Raw genomic sequence first — 17,328 nt, forward strand, 5'->3', positions numbered from 1 at the left:
TATGTGCTCTTTGGGTCCTTGAGCTTAAAGGAATTGGGCCTGGAAAAGTCCTGGGAGATTTAGGGAGGAGTAGAAGTACTCAGATCTTGTACTTGAGTAAAAGTAGAAGTACTCAGATCTTGTACTTGATTAGAAGTAGAAGTACTCAGATATTGTACTTGATTAAAGTAGAAGTACTCAGATCTTGTACTTGAGTAAAAGTAGAAGTACTCAGATATTGTACTTGAGTAAAAGTAGAAGTACTCAGATATTGTACTTGATTAGAAGTAGAAGTACTCATATTGTACTTGATTAAAGTAGAAGTACTCAGATCTTGTACTTGAGTAAAAGTAGAAGTACTCAGATATTGTACTTGATTAGAAGTAGAAGTACTCAGATATTGTACTTGAGTAAAAGTAGAAGTACTCAGATCTTGTACTTGAGTAAAAGTAGAAGTACTCAGATATTGTACTTGAGTAAAAGTAGAAGTACTCAGATATTGTACTTGAGTAAAAGTAGAAGTACTCAGATCTTGTACTTGATTAAAGTAGAAGTACTCAGATCTTGTACTTGATTAAAGTAGAAGTACTCAGATCTTGTACTTGAGTAAAAGTAGAAGTACCAGAGTGTAGGAATATTCTGTTACAGTAAAAGCACACCATTTACCTCTGAATTATAGTGGAGTAGGAGTATAAGTATCTCAAAATAGAACTTAAATGCAGTACTTGAGTAAATGTACTTAGTTGCTTCCTACTCTGGTAATAAGTGAGTACAGACAGTATTTAGGGCTCATGCTCAGAGGGTAATTACAGGGTGGAGGAGTCAAACTGCAGGGTGGAGCAGCTGAGGATGAAAATAACATTCAGTCTGGATTCACTCTCCTCTCGTTCCTCTCGTTCCTCTCGTTCCTCTCAGGTGAAGCTGGGGTTCTCTCTGTGAGGAGTGTGTGTTCTCATCATGGAGGTGAAAGAGGAAATGATGGATATCCTTCACAAGGTGTGGATTAAGCTGCAGCACCTCCCTCAGTCCAGTCCTCTGGAGCTGGGAGCTTTCTCCGTGCTCATGCTGTTCGTGGGTGAGGTTTCACTTCTTATGTTTCATTGAGCTGATGTTCACAGTACACACATGTTCAAAGGCTGGAATGCCATATGCACAGCTGACGTATATTTGGCAGTGAAAATCCCTAAAGTCCCATCTGATCTTAGCTAACTCAATTGGAATTTTTTTAAGTAAATTAAAGACCTATCTTTTTAATTTGGCTTATCATTTGGGGCAATTTTATTACGTGTTTCTGATGCACTTTGTCTTAATACTTTAATGTGTTTATGGAGAGCACTTTTAATTGAATAATTGATTGAAGAAAATCAAAGCCAGTAGGATAACTTATGCATTTTCTATAAAACCGGGTTCATGTTATCCCCATTAGTGCATGATTATGATGTCCAGGTGTATATCAGTATGTAGTGTCTCTACTTTAAAGAGTCCTCTCCTGCTGATGTTCAGGTGTATATCAGTATGTAGTGTCTCTACTTTAAAGAGTCCTCTCCTGCTGATGTTCAGGTGTATATCAGTATGTAGTGTCTCTACTTTAAAGAGTCCTCTTCTGCTGATGTTCAGATGTATATCAGTAAGTAGTGTCTCTACTTTAAAGAGTCCTCTCCTGCTGATGTTCAGGTGTATATCAGTATGTAGTGTCTCTACTTTAAAGAGTCCTCTCCTGCTGATGTTCAGGTGTATATCAGTATGTAGTGTCTCTACTTTAAAGAGTCCTCTCCTGCTGATGTTCAGGTGTATATCAGTATGTAGTGTCTCTACTTTAAAGAGTCCTCTCCTGCTGATGTTCAGGTGTATATCAGTATGTAGTGTCTCTACTTTAAAGAGTCCTCTCCTGCTGATGTTCAGGTGTATATCAGTATGTAGTGTCTCTACTTTAAAGAGTCCTCTCCTGCTGATGTTCAGGTGTATATCAGTATGTAGTGTCTCTACTTTAAAGAGTCCTCTCCTGCTGATGTTCAGGTGTATATCAGTATGTAGTGTCTCTACTTTAAAGAGTCCTCTCCTGCTGATGTTCATGTGCTTCTCCTTTCAGCCACGTTCCTCTTCCTGATCCTGTTGTCCTGCATCCACTGCTGTTGCTGCGGGAAACAAAAATACCAAACCACCAGAGTTCAGCCCATGTGAAGACAGAACCCACTGACACACACACACACACACACACACACACACACACACACACACACACACACACACACACACACACACACACACACACACACACACACACACACACACACACACACACACACACACACACACACACACACTTACAAACCTCTGGATTTCATGTGGTGAAATCATCAGGAAAGAGGGAAAGATGGAGACATTAGACACAAAGAAGGATGTCACTGGGATCCATTTAAATCAGCGTAAGGGGAATGAATCACAGGACAAAGACTCTGTGTGTCGCCTCCAACAACAGAACCCTCACAGTGGAGAGAGTGATGGTAAGAAAGCTGAATTGTGTTTAAATGTCACTTTGAACCCCATTATTGCAAACGAGCTGCTCTGGTATCCTGTTGATATGCAGGGGAATGTGAATAACAACATGCCAACTTGTGTATTAGCATAAAAATGCCAGTGTAAATAAGACAGAGCGCCCCCTGCTGGTCCAATGAAGATAACTTTTAAATAACAGGAGCTTTTCATTGTTAGACATACAACAGTGACACATGTTTTCTTGTTAATATAGACATGTTTTTTTGTTTTTATACCGAGGTAAAGCAATTTTGCGTTTTTGGATGCAACTGAAATGTCATAAATGTTGAATATATATATTTTAAAACAAAACAAATGTTTTACTGACTTGTTTTTTTACACATGATAGAATATAAAGATGTTATAATCCTTGAAAATGAAGATCTGTCACCCTGACTTTTTCAGAACAAACATATGAATAGACATTGTTCATTAAAAGTGCTTAAAATATATATTGTTTGATATATTGGTCTCCTTTGTTTACTTCCGTCATCACTTTGTAACACTTGCGCTCCTATTGGCTATCGCTCCAACACATTGTACGTGATAGGCTAAGGGGCGGGACATCTCTAAGCGGTTGACCAATCACAACAGAGCCGATCAGCTAACCAATCAGAGCAGACTGGGCTCTGGTTTCAGACAGAGGGTGAAAAGAGGTGCTGCAGCACAGACAGTATGAGAAAATAAAGAGCTTTTTGAACATTAAAGCATGAAGACATGTCCCAGTAGAGACACTACATACTGATATACACCTGAACATCAGCAGGAGAGGACTCTTTAAAGAAGAGACACTACATACTGATATACACCTGAACATCAGCAGGAGAGGACTCTTTAAAGTAGAGACACTACATATATATATACCTGAACATCAGCAGTAGAGGACTCTTTAAAGTAGAGACACTACATACTGATATACACCTGAACATCAGCAGGAGAGGACTCTTTAAAGTAGAGACACTACATACTGATATACACCTGAACATCAGCAGGAGAGGACTCTTTAAAGTAGAGACACTACATACTGATATACACCTGAACATCAGCAGGAGAGGACTCTTTAAAGTAGAGACACTACATACTGATATACACCTGAACATCAGTAGGAGAGGACTCTTTAAAGTAGAGACACTACATACTGATATACACCTGAACATCAGCAGGAGAGGACTCTTTAAAGTAGAGACACTACATACTGATATACACCTGCACATCAGCAGGAGAGGACTCTTTAAAGTAGAGACACTACATACTGATATACACCTGAACATCAGCAGGAGAGGACTCTTTAAAGTAGAGACATTACATACTGATATACACCTGAACATCAGCAGGAGAGGACTCTTTAAATTAGAGACACTACATACTGATATACACCTGACCATCAGTAGGAGAGGACTCTTTAAAGTAGAGACACTACATACTGATATACACCTGAACATCAGAAGGAGAGGACTCTTTAAAGTAGAGACACTACATACTGATATACACCTGAACATCAGCAGGAGAGGACTCTTTAAAGTAGAAAAAAAACATATATAAATTAAACTTAAAAATAAGCATAATAGGTCTCTTATTGCACGCCTCAAAATATAAGGTTTCTGGTCCTTTAATTTGAGAGAAAAAAGGCTTTAAGAGTCCTTTAAATTGATCATTGGTCACACCCTGCACTACTGTATGCATTCCTTATCAGTAAATCTCTTCTTTGCCTGCACCAGTGAACACTCTCACTAAACATTAACCAGGAAAAGTCGATTTGACTTCGCCCACACAGAGCGACTGGCAGTTTCACCTGGAAGCAGAATATCTCGTCTGTGGACAAACTGTCAGTGTTTATCTGAGGGCTTTGTTAAAGTAATTCAGCAGCAGAAGCTATCTGTCGTCACACAGATTATTATTTCAGAGTCAGGAGTCAGTAAACCGGAGAGGACCATCCAGACAACATGGGGAGGTGAGTGAGTGTAAACAAGGCCACAATAATTGTTGGATTTACAAAGGATTTACAGTCGTTTATCATCAAAATATAATGTGGCTGTTTGGTTGGAGCTTTAAAGCGTCATTAAGGAAACATGTCTTTTATATTCAGCCTTTAAATATAAAAGAAATAGCTATAATTAAACTGATAATGGCAGTTTACATGGATTCTGGGTGTACAATTTGATGATATTCCTACCTATAATAAACACATTTCTATACTATTCTTTGGTTTTTCCATAATATATCCCTTAAACCCTGGGTGGGAACTAATTTCAATAAACTTGTTCCTATTTTTCATTTGTAATACCTATTGTCTCTCAGTTTAAATCTACCTACCTAATATTCATCTTTTGTCTACAGGACCACTCACATATTACTTCAAACTCAGGCCTTATGTCAAATATACATTGCAGATTACCACAAGTATACTGTAAACTGTGCTCTTTGTAGTTTGCTGCCACAGGGGGGCTTTCAACTAAAACAGGATATGAAGTAGGACTTTGGGGGCGAAGCAGGCACCTTCTGTTTGAATTACTTTAGTGTTCATGGTTCAGGATATGTTTATCAGGGCCGAATTACCTACAGAGGTTTTATCATCTTGAAAACAAACTAACACACTGATTAAATTAGATAGAAACACTGAACAAAGCAGATTGGCGTAAAATATCTGCTTTTTCTCGCTGGACACTGGGTGGTGTGACGGTCAGATGAAAGCTAACTTTTCTCAGCTTGTTGTCTCCCTGATAATATAAGATCTAGATGTTCAGAAGGTTTCTATTAAGAGCCGAATTATTCACAGAGGTATTCTCCTCTCCAAAACAAACGGATACCGTGAGAAAAACCGGTAAAAGACCGGAATAAAAGAGTGTCAAGTTATCAGTCCTTAATCGATGGGCAGTGGGCGGTGTGTTTGCCGAGCAACGTTATCACAGTTGTTTCTCTGATAACTTAAAAACCAGCCCTTTAAGAGGTTTTTAGTTAGAGCCGAATTATCCATGGAAGTATTATCATCTCCAAAACAAACGCACCTGGCTGTCAAACCTGTGAAAAAAACTGAAAAAATAAGTTCCAATTTCAAAGTAAAGGTTTTTTCGGCGCACATTTGGTGAGCCAGATAAGAGCAACGTTACAACGTTGGTTTTATAGATAACTTAAAATCCAGCCCTTTATAATGTTTTCATTTAGAGCCGAATTATCCATGAAGGTAATACATTCCTCAAAACACACTGACCCAGAAGTAAAACGGGTGAAAACACTAAATAAAGCAGTTTCACTTTATAAATATACGCGTTTTTTGGTCGGACATTTGGTGTTGTGGTTGCCAGATAAGAGCAACGTTATATATAATAACTTAAAATCCAGACATTCAGGATTTTTTTACAGGCAGCCGAAATATCTAAAGAGATCTCCTCTATCCAAGATATCCGGACACACTGATTACAACCATTAGAAACTCTAAATAAAGGCGTTTCGCGTTTAAAATGTGTATTTCTTTGGTGGACACTGGGCAGAATGGCTGCTGGCTAAACGCTAAAACTTTCCAAGCTTGTTTCTCTGATAACTTAAGATCCAGATGTCCGATGACTAAATAACTTCAAAGGTTAAAATAAATATACATTTGAAATAACAAGAACTCAAAATCAGGTTTACTGACAAGAAGATATTATACATATAGGCCTATAAGGAATTAGCTTCGCTGTATGGTGCATAGCCTACATAAGTTGTAAAGAAATGTGTTTAACAGTGAGTATAAACAGCATGTGACAAATTGCTTTGACAATAAAAGTATCTGCAATATACCAGAAATTGATTTTGTATTCATTGTGTAATTTGTATTGTTTAACATACTTTAAAAAAAAAGTTTAATGTTCTGCCTCTGAGCATGTTTTGAGTGCTGGGTTTCTGTTCTCGCACTAATTTGTATTGCTTTACCATGGTTAAAATTACAAAAACTCTCCATCTGATTCAGTTTATTGTCCATGTTCTGCCTCTGAGCATGTGTCTGTGCCCCTGCAGTGTGGATCCGGACCCCCCCGGGCCCCTGGAGATGGGCTGGGTGCTGGCCCGGCTGCAGGAAGAACCCTGGGCTCTGGGCGGCGCTGTGGTGATCGGAGTCTTTGTGCTCGGGTTTCTGGGTCTGACCGTCTTCGCTCTGCTGTTTGGATGCTGCTGCAACCAGAACCAGAACCAGAAGAGGAGGAAGAAGAAGAGGAAGAGGGATGGGGTGATCTAGATCATTCTACCTTGTAATATTTGATTTTTTTAATATTTTGATTTGATTTGATTTATTTAACACGTTTAAAACAATACAAAATAATAATAATAATGAAATTAAACAAGAGAATTATGATACTGTACAAACTGAAGCAGTATCAAATTGATAAACAAAAATAGTATTGACTTACAAATTATATATAAACAAATGATCTACCCAATTATACACAACACACATACTACTATGTTACGAGCACCCGATATATATAATAGTTTTATTGTTATTAGGGAGCGTGATGAAGACCTTCCTTTTTAAATAAAGCCTATATAGTTAGAGCTGGTTATACGCTATTTGTCCTCCTGATTCCTACATTTTAGTTTATTGTTTTTATTGTATATTTAGTGTCTTCTTGTTGTCTTTGTTTCTATTTTATTTGTATTTCTTGTCTTTTTAATGATCTTTTTCACTGTAATCTATGTTTGGTCATCTGAAAAAGCCCACTGAGACAAACATGTTTTGTGATATTGGGCTCTTTAAATAAACTTTGATTTGATATCAGAAGTCTATTTGGATCTGAATCAGAATCAGAATTCCTTTATTAGTCCCACAGAGAGCGGAGTAATATACAGCGTTAAAGTAAGAATGGTAAAAAGCAGGTAAATAATGCAATAATAAAGACTATGCTAACTTATTAAATATTTCAGAATCAGAATCGGTTTTATTACCAAGTTTACTAATACGAGCAATTTGCTTTGGTATACGTGGTGCATTCAAAGACACAGAAAGAAGAATAAGTACTGAAACAAATGAAATACAAATAGGATATAGACTATTATAACACATTAATAATATTTACATATGACAAATACTACTGTATTTAAAGTGGAGGGCTGTGCTGATTTAAAAGAGGTAATGTGGAGAGGAAATGTGCAACAACAGAAACAGGATTTACAATTTTAGAGATAGATATACCTATATATATATATATATACCTCCTATCCATCCCCACCCGCATCAAGCACCGGACCTGGGGGCACAGAGCCTTCTCTGTCGCTGCCCCCTCCCTCTGGAACTCACTCCCCCAACCCATCAGAGACTGCACCGACCTCACCACCTTCAAAAAACTCACAAGAACTGAACATTTTTTTTTACTTTAACTATATATTTATTTTTGTTCTTTTCTTTTCACTATATCTGTAAAGTGTCTTTGAGCACCTGTAAAAGCGCTAACAAAATAAATATATTATTATATATAGAGAATAAAGGCACACATTAGTAATATAATACAAAATATAGACCGATAAGTCCACATCCATGATCCATGGCAATAAAATGAGACGCAGCAGTGACATTACGGTGTTGAGATATTTTAAAAAATGCACAAAAAGGAGTGGGACATCTGCAAACAATCTATGTTTTTAATACAATTATCCCAAAAAGGTCAATATAGCAACAGCCTGTGTTGTGTGGTTTTCTACCAGAGGCCAAACATGCTTTGCCAAATATACAAGACACATAGAGAAAAACGTAAGAGACCATTTGGGTAGGGTTTGATCAATTTCAATAACCTATAAAGTCTTGGTGAGGATCAATACAAAGCTTCATTCGAGTTTTCAAGAAATACTGGATTTTCTTTCTTCGTGGTCATTGCTTTTTCTCCAGCATAGTGGGTGGCGGTAATGCACTTCAAACGTTGTTTAAACCAAAACTGGAAGAAAAAGACTACAAGAACTACATCTCCCAGATGCACACTGGTTTTACGTCCTACACTGACGTCATTACGCCGCTAACGGCACGTTGACGCACAATCGCACACAGTAATGGCAGCGAGCGGTAAGAAGAGTGTTTTGCTCTCCTCTCTGGCGGACTATGGAGACGATTCAGAGCCGGACTCTGACCCAGAACCAGAACCAGAGGAGCCCGGTAACTCTCTTTATGTTTATAGTTTGATAGTTTGCTTGTTTTATTAAAAAGTGGCTGACAAAAAACCCTAATATCGTATTTTCATGTGGAGCTAATGTTAGCTTCATGCTAACTTGGCTAAGGTTAGTTTCCAGGAGACGTAAAAGAAACACACGAAGTTTCATCTTTTAATGATATAACTACATTTCAGAGAGATATTTAAATAGCTTTTTGCAAGACATGCGTTTTCCTGTCGTTGGGGTTATGTTTTCTAGGTTCATTTGATACCAACATCTTCAATTTAGCTTCAAAGCTGTTGCTACAGCCTTTACAAACTCACCTTTCACATGTGTAACTTATAAACTATCCTATGTTTACACGTCTCTTCTCTTGTAGTAAAAGTCTAAATATCTGTTTCTGCTGTATTTTGGTATTTTATAGAATATCTTGATTATTCCAGAATATTTTATATTGTACTTTTATTCTACTACTGTAGACATTTGCTCATTCAAGTTATTATTTTACGTTTAGTTTCTACTTTATTCCACATTTTAAACAAGATAGCTATACTTTATTGATACTTCATTGGGATTTGTTTCCATTACAGCAGCATGTTAAAATAAAGTATAGCAGAACTAAAAAGGAACTTGTATGCAAGTTGAAATGTGTGGATTATCTGACAAACACCATAAAGGGCCAACTTACAGCTAACACAATTTAAAAGTAGGATTCAAATATTTAATTGCATTTATCCGTTGTCATATGTTAACGCCTGAACACACGCTGCTGCTGTACCTAACATGTTTCCCAATTTGACTTCAAAATGGGAAATGGACTGTACTTAATAGAGCTTTGTCAGGTGTTCAGTAACTTGCCCAAGGACACATCGACATGTTAACTGCACGGACTGGAATCGAACCAACAACCTACTGATTGAAAGACGACACACTCCCTCACAGCCAAAGTCAATAACATTATTCAGACTCAGCTCTCTGAGCTTAAGCTTCTTTTAAATGTTGATAAAACCAAGGTAATGCTCTTTTCTAAAGCTAAAAAGAGTACAGACATTGCTTTGGATATTGTTACTATGCAAGGACAAGTACTTGAAGTGGTTACCTGTTATAAATACCTTGGTATTTGGCTTGATGATTGTCTTACTTTTAAACTTCAGGTCATTAACCTGCTTAAAAAGCTGAGGGTTAGACTAGGTTTCTTTTTCAGAAACAAGTCCTGTTTCTCTTTTGAAGCCAGGAAAAGGCTAGTCGCTGTGACCTTTGTACCTGTGCTGGACTATGGTGATCTGATCTATATGAATGCACCTGCCCATTGCCTGGAAAAGTTAGATGCCGCCTATCACAGTGCTCTGAGATTTGTTACTAACTGTAAAGCACTTACTCATCACTGTACCCTGTATGCCAGGGCAGGTCTGCCTTCACTAACTGCACGGAGGCTCAGTCATTGGTACACGTTCATTTACAAAGCCATGTTGGGTAAACTACCTTTTTATATCTGCTCTCTGATCTCTCGACGAATTGAAAGTACTTATTGCCTGAGATCTCATCATGTGGTTTTATTAAATGTGCCAAGTGCTAGGACTGTCTTAGGGAAGAAAGCTTTTAGTTGTGCAGCTCCACTAACTTGGAACAGTCTGCAAACATGTTTCAAACTGAGCACTTTGGTTCCCCTGCATCATTTAGAAACTCGGCTGGGTGACATGCTGTTTGATACTCATGGTACCTGTCACTGTAAATAGAGTTTGTAAACTGTACCCTGCATTATGTTGTATGTTATCCTTATTGTTGTTTTGTTGTTTTTATGTTACATGTGTAACTAATGTCCTGCAGGTCACCCTTGAAAAAGAGATCTTTTGATCTCAAGGGGCTTCACCTGGTTAAATAAAGGCTACAAATCTATCTATCTATCTATCTAAAAGATACTGGTGTCAAAACTGGTTAGACGTATGTTTTGACCAGGTTTTGACACATATTTCAAAGCCAGCTGTCAGACATGCTGTTTGCTTTCCTGCTGTTCTTTGTGTGACAAAAGTACTGGACATAAAATGCACACTGTTTTCACACATACATGTAAATATATATATCTTATATGTATATATGACCCACATACGTGTTCATTTTAATTAATTTGTTATTTACAGTTGCTTAACTGTATATAATTGTATGAATCTGTGCTGTCCTGTTTTTCCTTCTCACTGTTGCTGTTAAACTACTGAATTTCCCCACGGGGATTAATAAAGCTCCATCTTATCTCATCTTACAGGGTTCCCGCGGGGTCTTAAAAAGTCTCACATTTGAAAAAAATAAGAAAAGTCTTAAATATGATTTAGAAGGTCTTAAAAATGATCGGATTGATTTGAAAGGTACTTCTATGTTGCGATAGCGTCTAAATGTGTTTTGGGGGAAATGTCCGGGCTGCAAAGTAACCAGGACGGTAATACTCTTTCAGTTCCCCCCAACAATCTGTATTGAAATAAATCAACATGGAACCAGTAATCACTAACTTTGTTTCCCCCGGCCCCTTATCGGAGAACACCCAGCTAGTAACCTAGCAACCAAGCTTCAGAAACTCAGGTATCTTCGAATCTACTTACAAATAAATGTGGGGAAGTGTAAGTTCAACCGTATTCGGTTGGAAAACATCGAATTTAGTGCTTTTTTTTTCTTCAGGTTTTTGTCTAACACGCTAACACAGTTCTGTTATGCTGTTACGTTCAGTCATCGTTGCTATGTTGAACGTGAATACATTTACTTTGAAAGTAATTAAGGGACGTATTTCTTCTTTCATAGCAATTTTCCTTCATACTTTCTTGCCGTGAAATGGGTCTTGAATTCAATTCAAAGTGACCTTCTTCGAAAATGACATTCCCAGAACAAATGACCATATCTTCTAAAAGGGGTAAATTAATAATATTTTTCCTCAAAGTAATGATAAACCTGTGAGTTGGATGTAGAAGAGTCAGAATTAATATAGATGCTTTTATTTTAAAGTAAATTCAGATTGAACATGGTAAAACAATTTAATTTACAGTGTCCGTCCAAAAATCAACATTACTTACAGTGAAAACCACCCTTGAATGATGATAGTAGACTAAAAGCTTTAGGAATCTAAACTATAACATATAATTAGTACCCTGTATCAAGATTGATGCAAAACATGTGACATTTTACCTTTTTTAGAGATGTTTAGAAAAAAAAAAACACCTCTGGGGTCATTTGGGTGCATCTCTGGAACAGTGGTTGCGTTAGACTTTTTCGTTGTCGGTCATTTTGACGGACAGGATCGTAAAACGTCCGTCATAATCCATTCTTACCCGTCATTTTATTTTTCATGTTTTAATGATGAGATGAGACATATTTAATATTTATGTTTGGGTACTAAGCAGCAAATGTTCATTCATTCATTTTTTTTTATGATTCATACAGAACTTTTAAGGGCATGAAAAAAAAAAAAGATGAACAGAGACACCGACCGTGTGGTCACTTTTCATGTCAACACGAACATGAAGGATTTCTTTTTTCCTGCACTGGCAGCACAGCAGAGGCCGCTTAAAACACCGCGACCATTGTGCCTAAACAGGCAAATACGAACAATGCCATCGTTTTAAATTAGACAATTACAATCAAAATATGAGCAAAACATTTACAAGAACAACTCAATTGACCTGCTGTAGCCTGAACGCTGATCTCTGCATCGTAATGAACACTGTAATGAACAATAACTATTATTTATTTCAAGAACTTTTATTTACAGAAACTCAACATTTCTAATCTGTGTGACACAAATATGCACGATTTTTTTGGGCTCCCCCTATTTATCTCGAAGTCTGCCTTCAGGGGAGCTCCCCCCCTCTTTAGGGGAGCCAAGCTCCCCCTGGCTCCCCCCCATTTCAAACAGTGGTTTTAGTCTTACTGGCTTGTCCTTCATCCTCCACCGCATCAATCCCTCTTTTTTCACCTCGTTTATCCACACCATCACAATTACTGGGCTTATTAAAAAAGCTTCGGACGATCAGCTGCCGTGACATTTTGCGATTGCTAAAGCCGGTCAAAAAACTAGGTAATCAACAAACAAGACAAGACAATACTTGTCAAAAACAAGACTAGACAATAGCTGCTTAATATACACACACTCGCCACCAACTGGACAGGGGTGAGAATGACTACATAATAGTTACAGACTACAGTACAGTAGATCGCCCTCAGTCGAGCTGGCCACTAAGGATGTAATATAATGTGGGCCGCTGGTGGACATGTTGGCGCTGTTCCGAGTTGTGTTCTAATCTGTCAAAATGACGGACTGCTTTCAGATTTTTCCGTCATTGTTAGAAAAAAATATGTCATTGACGGAAAATATTCGGTTAACGCGACCTCTGCTCTGGAACCCATCGGTCGATTTTGATGATTGACATCTCTTTTGAACCATTAGGGCCCCTACACACGGCGGTGTGCGTTGCCGCTTCAACGCTTCTGCCCATTCACTTTGAATGGGGTGACGTCACGATTCGCCGAACTGCATTGTGGGAGCAAAGCGTAGCTTCTCTCGCGGTGCTCGCTGCAAAAGTAGAGCAATGTTCTACTTCTGCCGCCTCAACGGAGGCGTCAGCCAATCGAATCATATGCCAGTACAAGCTCAAGCCAATCAAACTACGTGCTTGTGTGTCTGGGGCGGGAGATTCATGTTGTTGGTCGAGTTTCAGCCCCCCCCCGCCGGCAAGCGACAACGCACGCCGTCGTGTGTAGGGGCCGTTAGAGCCAATATAATCGAGGGGAAGTTCCTAAAATCCATCTAAACATGACCCATTGGTGAATAGAGTGAAGTGCAGCCAGAATGCCCAAAACCGGAAGCTGGGTTGTAGCTCTCATACACTCTATATGAAAACTCAGTTTTTGACATAAATATTAGATGGATGATCAGTAATCATTTCAAAGTGACACGGAGACATTGGATTAACCTTCAGCAGCGTTTATATGCGTTTTAATGCCGTTTAACAGAACTTTTGATCAGAAAACAGCTAAGACGTTTTTGCTTTTTTGGCTCTGTGAAGTGCCTTCGCTGCGGGGGCTATGGGGCTTAACAGGTTAAAAAGTCTTAAAATTTGAGTCGGTGAAACCTGCAGAAACCCTGTCTTATCTTATCTTTCCCACAATCCTCCTGTCTGTCAGCAGGGGGGCGAATCGGTGGTCTGGTTTACAGCTATGGAGACGACGACCTGAACCGAACTGAAGACGCTGAGGACAAAGTGTCGGGGGATGAAGAAAGCCGAGAGAGCAACTCGCTCAGTATCGTGAGTTCTGGATTTATTTTATTATTTTATTTGTATTATTCAACCGTAGCAAAACTTTGAATACAATGTTATAATTCGTATCCACTGCATTGTGTGTTTTTATGCAAATAATTACTCTAAATGATTAAATCAAACTAACATTTAGATTGAATCGGATGTAATTTGATTTACATTCATATTTATTTATTGGGGAACTGTTTGGACAAAAGTAGTTTAGATGCTCGTACATAGTTTTTTTTTTAACTGATCCATAAAAAGTATACAACCATGATTCACAACTTTGATATTTTCCATACTGTGACTTTTGTAGATTCTCCATTTAATTCTCGTAGTGTTCATCTCTTCTGTATTTCTGTTTTTATAGGATATTGAAGAATCTGACGAGGCGAGGGAGGCAGATGAAGTCGAGGTATTTAAACACGACATATTATTTCCATTTTCAAATTAATATCAGTATGTAGTGTCTCTACTTTAAAGGGTCCTCTCCTGCTGATGTTCAGGTGTATATCAGTATGTAGTGTCTCTACTTTAAAGGGTCCTCTCCTGCTGATGTTCAGGTGTATATCAGTATGTAGTGTCTCTACTTTAAAGAGTCCTCTCCTGCTGATGTTCAGGTGTATATCAGTATGTAGTGTCTCTACTTTAAAGAGTCCTCTCCTGCTGATGTTCAGGTGTATATCAGTATGTAGTGTCTACTTTAAAGAGTCCTCTCCTGTTGATGTTCAGGTGTATATCAGTATGTAGTGTCTCTACTTTAAAGAGTCCTCTCCTGCTGATGTTCAGGTGTATATCAGTATGTAGTGTCTCTACTTTAAAGGGTCCTCTCCTGCTGATGTTCAGGTGTATATCAGTATGTAGTGTCTACTTTAAAGAGTCCTCTCCTGTTGATGTTCAGGTGTATATCAGTATGTAGTGTCTACTTTAAAGAGTCCTCTCCTGCTGATGTTCAGGTGTATATCAGTGTGTAGTGTCTCTACTTTAAAGAGTCCTCTCCTGCTGATGTTCAGGTGTATATCAGTATGTAGTGTCTCTACTTTAAAGAGTCCTCTCCTGCTGATGTTCAGTTGTATATCAGTATGTAGTGTCTCTACTTTAAAGAGTCCTCTCCTGCTGATGTTCAGGTGTATATCAGTATGTAGTGTCTCTACTTTAAAGAGTCCTCTCCTGCTGATGTTCAGGTGTATATCAGTATGTAGTGTCTCTACTTTAAAGAGTCCTCCTGCTGATGTTCAGGTGTATATCAGTATGTAGTGTCTCTACTTTAAAGAGTCCTCTCCTGCTGATGTTCAGGTGTATATCAGTATGTAGTGTCTCTACTTTAAAGAGTCCTCTGCTGCTGATGTTCTGGTGTATATCAGTATGTAGTGTCTCTACTTTAAAGAGTCCTCTCCTGCTGATGTTCAGGTGTATATCAGTATGTAGTGTCTCTACTTTAAAGAGTCCTCTCCTGCTGATGTTCAGGTGTATATCAGTATGTAGTGTCTCTACTTTAAAGGGTCCTCTCCTGCTGATGTTCAGGTGTATATCAGTATGTAGTGTCTACTTTAAAGAGTCCTCTCCTGTTGATGTTCAGGTGTATATCAGTATGTAGTGTCTACTTTAAAGAGTCCTCTCCTGCTGATGTTCAGGTGTATATCAGTGTGTAGTGTCTCTACTTTAAAGAGTCCTCTCCTGCTGATGTTCAGGTGTATATCAGTATGTAGTGTCTCTACTTTAAAGAGTCCTCTCCTGCTGATGTTCAGTTGTATATCAGTATGTAGTGTCTCTACTTTAAAGAGTCCTCTCCTGCTGATGTTCAGGTGTATATCAGTATGTAGTGTCTCTACTTTAAAGAGTCCTCTCCTGCTGATGTTCAGGTGTATATCAGTATGTAGTGTCTCTACTTTAAAGAGTCCTCCTGCTGATGTTCAGGTGTATATCAGTATGTAGTGTCTCTACTTTAAAGAGTCCTCTCCTGCTGATGTTCAGGTGTATATCAGTATGTAGTGTCTCTACTTTAAAGAGTCCTCTGCTGCTGATGTTCTGGTGTATATCAGTATGTAGTGTCTCTACTTTAAAGAGTCCTCTCCTGCTGATGTTCAGGTGTATATCAGTATGTAGTGTCTCTACTTTAAAGAGTCCTCTCCTGCTGATGTTCAGGTGTATATCAGTATGTAGTGTCTCTACTTTAAAGAGTCCTCTCCTGCTGATGTTCAGGTGTATATCAGTATGTAGTGTCTCTACTTTAAAGAGTCCTCTCCTGCTGATGTTCAGGTGTATATCAGTATGTAGTGTCTCTACTTTAAAGAGTCCTCTCCTGCTGATGTTCAGGTGTATATCAGTATGTAGTGTCTCTACTTTAAAGAGTCCTCTCCTGCTGATGTTCAGGTGTATATCAGTATGTAGTGTCTCTACTTTAAAGAGTCCTCTCCTGCTGATGTTCAGGTGTATATCAGTATGTAGTGTCTCTACTTTAAAGAGTCCTCTCCTGCTGATGTTCAGGTGTATATCAGTATGTAGTGTCTCTACTTTAAAGAGTCCTCTCCTGCTGATGTTCAGGTGTATATCAGTATGTAGTGTCTCTACTTTAAAGAGTCCTCTGCTGCTGATGTTCTGGTGTATATCAGTATGTAGTGTCTCTACTTTAAAGAGTCCTCTCCTGCTGATGTTCAGGTGTATATCAGTATGTAGTGTCTCTACTTTAAAGAGTCCTCTCCTGCTGATGTTCAGGTGTATATCAGTATGTAGTGTCTCTACTTTAAAGAGTCCTCTCCTGCTGATGTTCAGGTGTATATCAGTATGTAGTGTCTCTACTTTAAAGAGTCCTCTCCTGCTGATGTTCAGGTGTATATCAGTATGTAGTGTCTCTACTTTAAAGAGTCCTCTCCTGCTGATGTTCAGGTTTATATCAGTATGTAGTGTCTCTACTTTAAAGAGTCCTCTCCTGCTGATGTTCAGGTGTATATCAGTATGTAGTGTCTCTACTTTAAAGAGTCCTCTCCTGCTGATGTTCAGGTGTATATCAGTGTGTAGTGTCTCTACTTTAAAGAGTCCTCTCCTGCTGATGTTCAGGTGTATATCAGTATGTAGTGTCTCTACTTTAAAGAGTCCTCTCCTGCTGATGTTCAGGTGTATATCAGTGTGTAGTGTCTCTACTTTAAAGAGTTCTCTCCTGCTGATGTTCAGGTGTATATCAGTATGTAGTGTCTCTACTTTAAAGAGTCCTCTCCTGCTGATGTTCAGGTGTATATCAGTATGTAGTGTCTCTACTTTAAAGAGTTCTCTCCTGCCGGTAGAGTGGCCGGCAGACACAGCGCGCCTGGCTAAAATGCTGGTCACCTCCCTATTTAATCAAACATGCATGTCAACGGCAAGTTATCGAGGTCAGAACTTTATCAAGTTCATTTTTATTTATCTTACGATAAGTCAATGAATTGCT

The 17,328-nt window shown here is 38.5% G+C and overlaps 1 protein-coding gene across 4 annotated transcripts in view; it reads left to right on the forward strand.

Moving 5' to 3' along the window:
• Positions 1–8,469: 8,469 nt before the first annotated feature.
• sap30bp (SAP30 binding protein) overlaps positions 8,470–17,328 on the forward strand; it is a 65,559-nt gene continuing 56,700 nt past the window's right edge. For all 4 annotated transcript variants that reach the window (XM_079658491.1, XM_079658493.1, XM_079658490.1 and 1 more), the window contains exons 1-3: positions 8,470–8,629; positions 13,789–13,910; positions 14,275–14,319. In XM_079658491.1, coding sequence (XP_079514617.1) covers positions 8,527–8,629; positions 13,789–13,910; positions 14,275–14,319 — 270 coding nt within the window. In that variant the 5' untranslated portion in view covers positions 8,470–8,526. The remainder of the gene's footprint in view (positions 8,630–13,788; positions 13,911–14,274; positions 14,320–17,328) is intronic.

This window comes from Notothenia rossii, assembly GCF_949606895.1.
Source record: "Notothenia rossii genome assembly, chromosome: 11".
Classification (NCBI taxonomy): domain Eukaryota; kingdom Metazoa; phylum Chordata; class Actinopteri; order Perciformes; family Nototheniidae; genus Notothenia; species Notothenia rossii.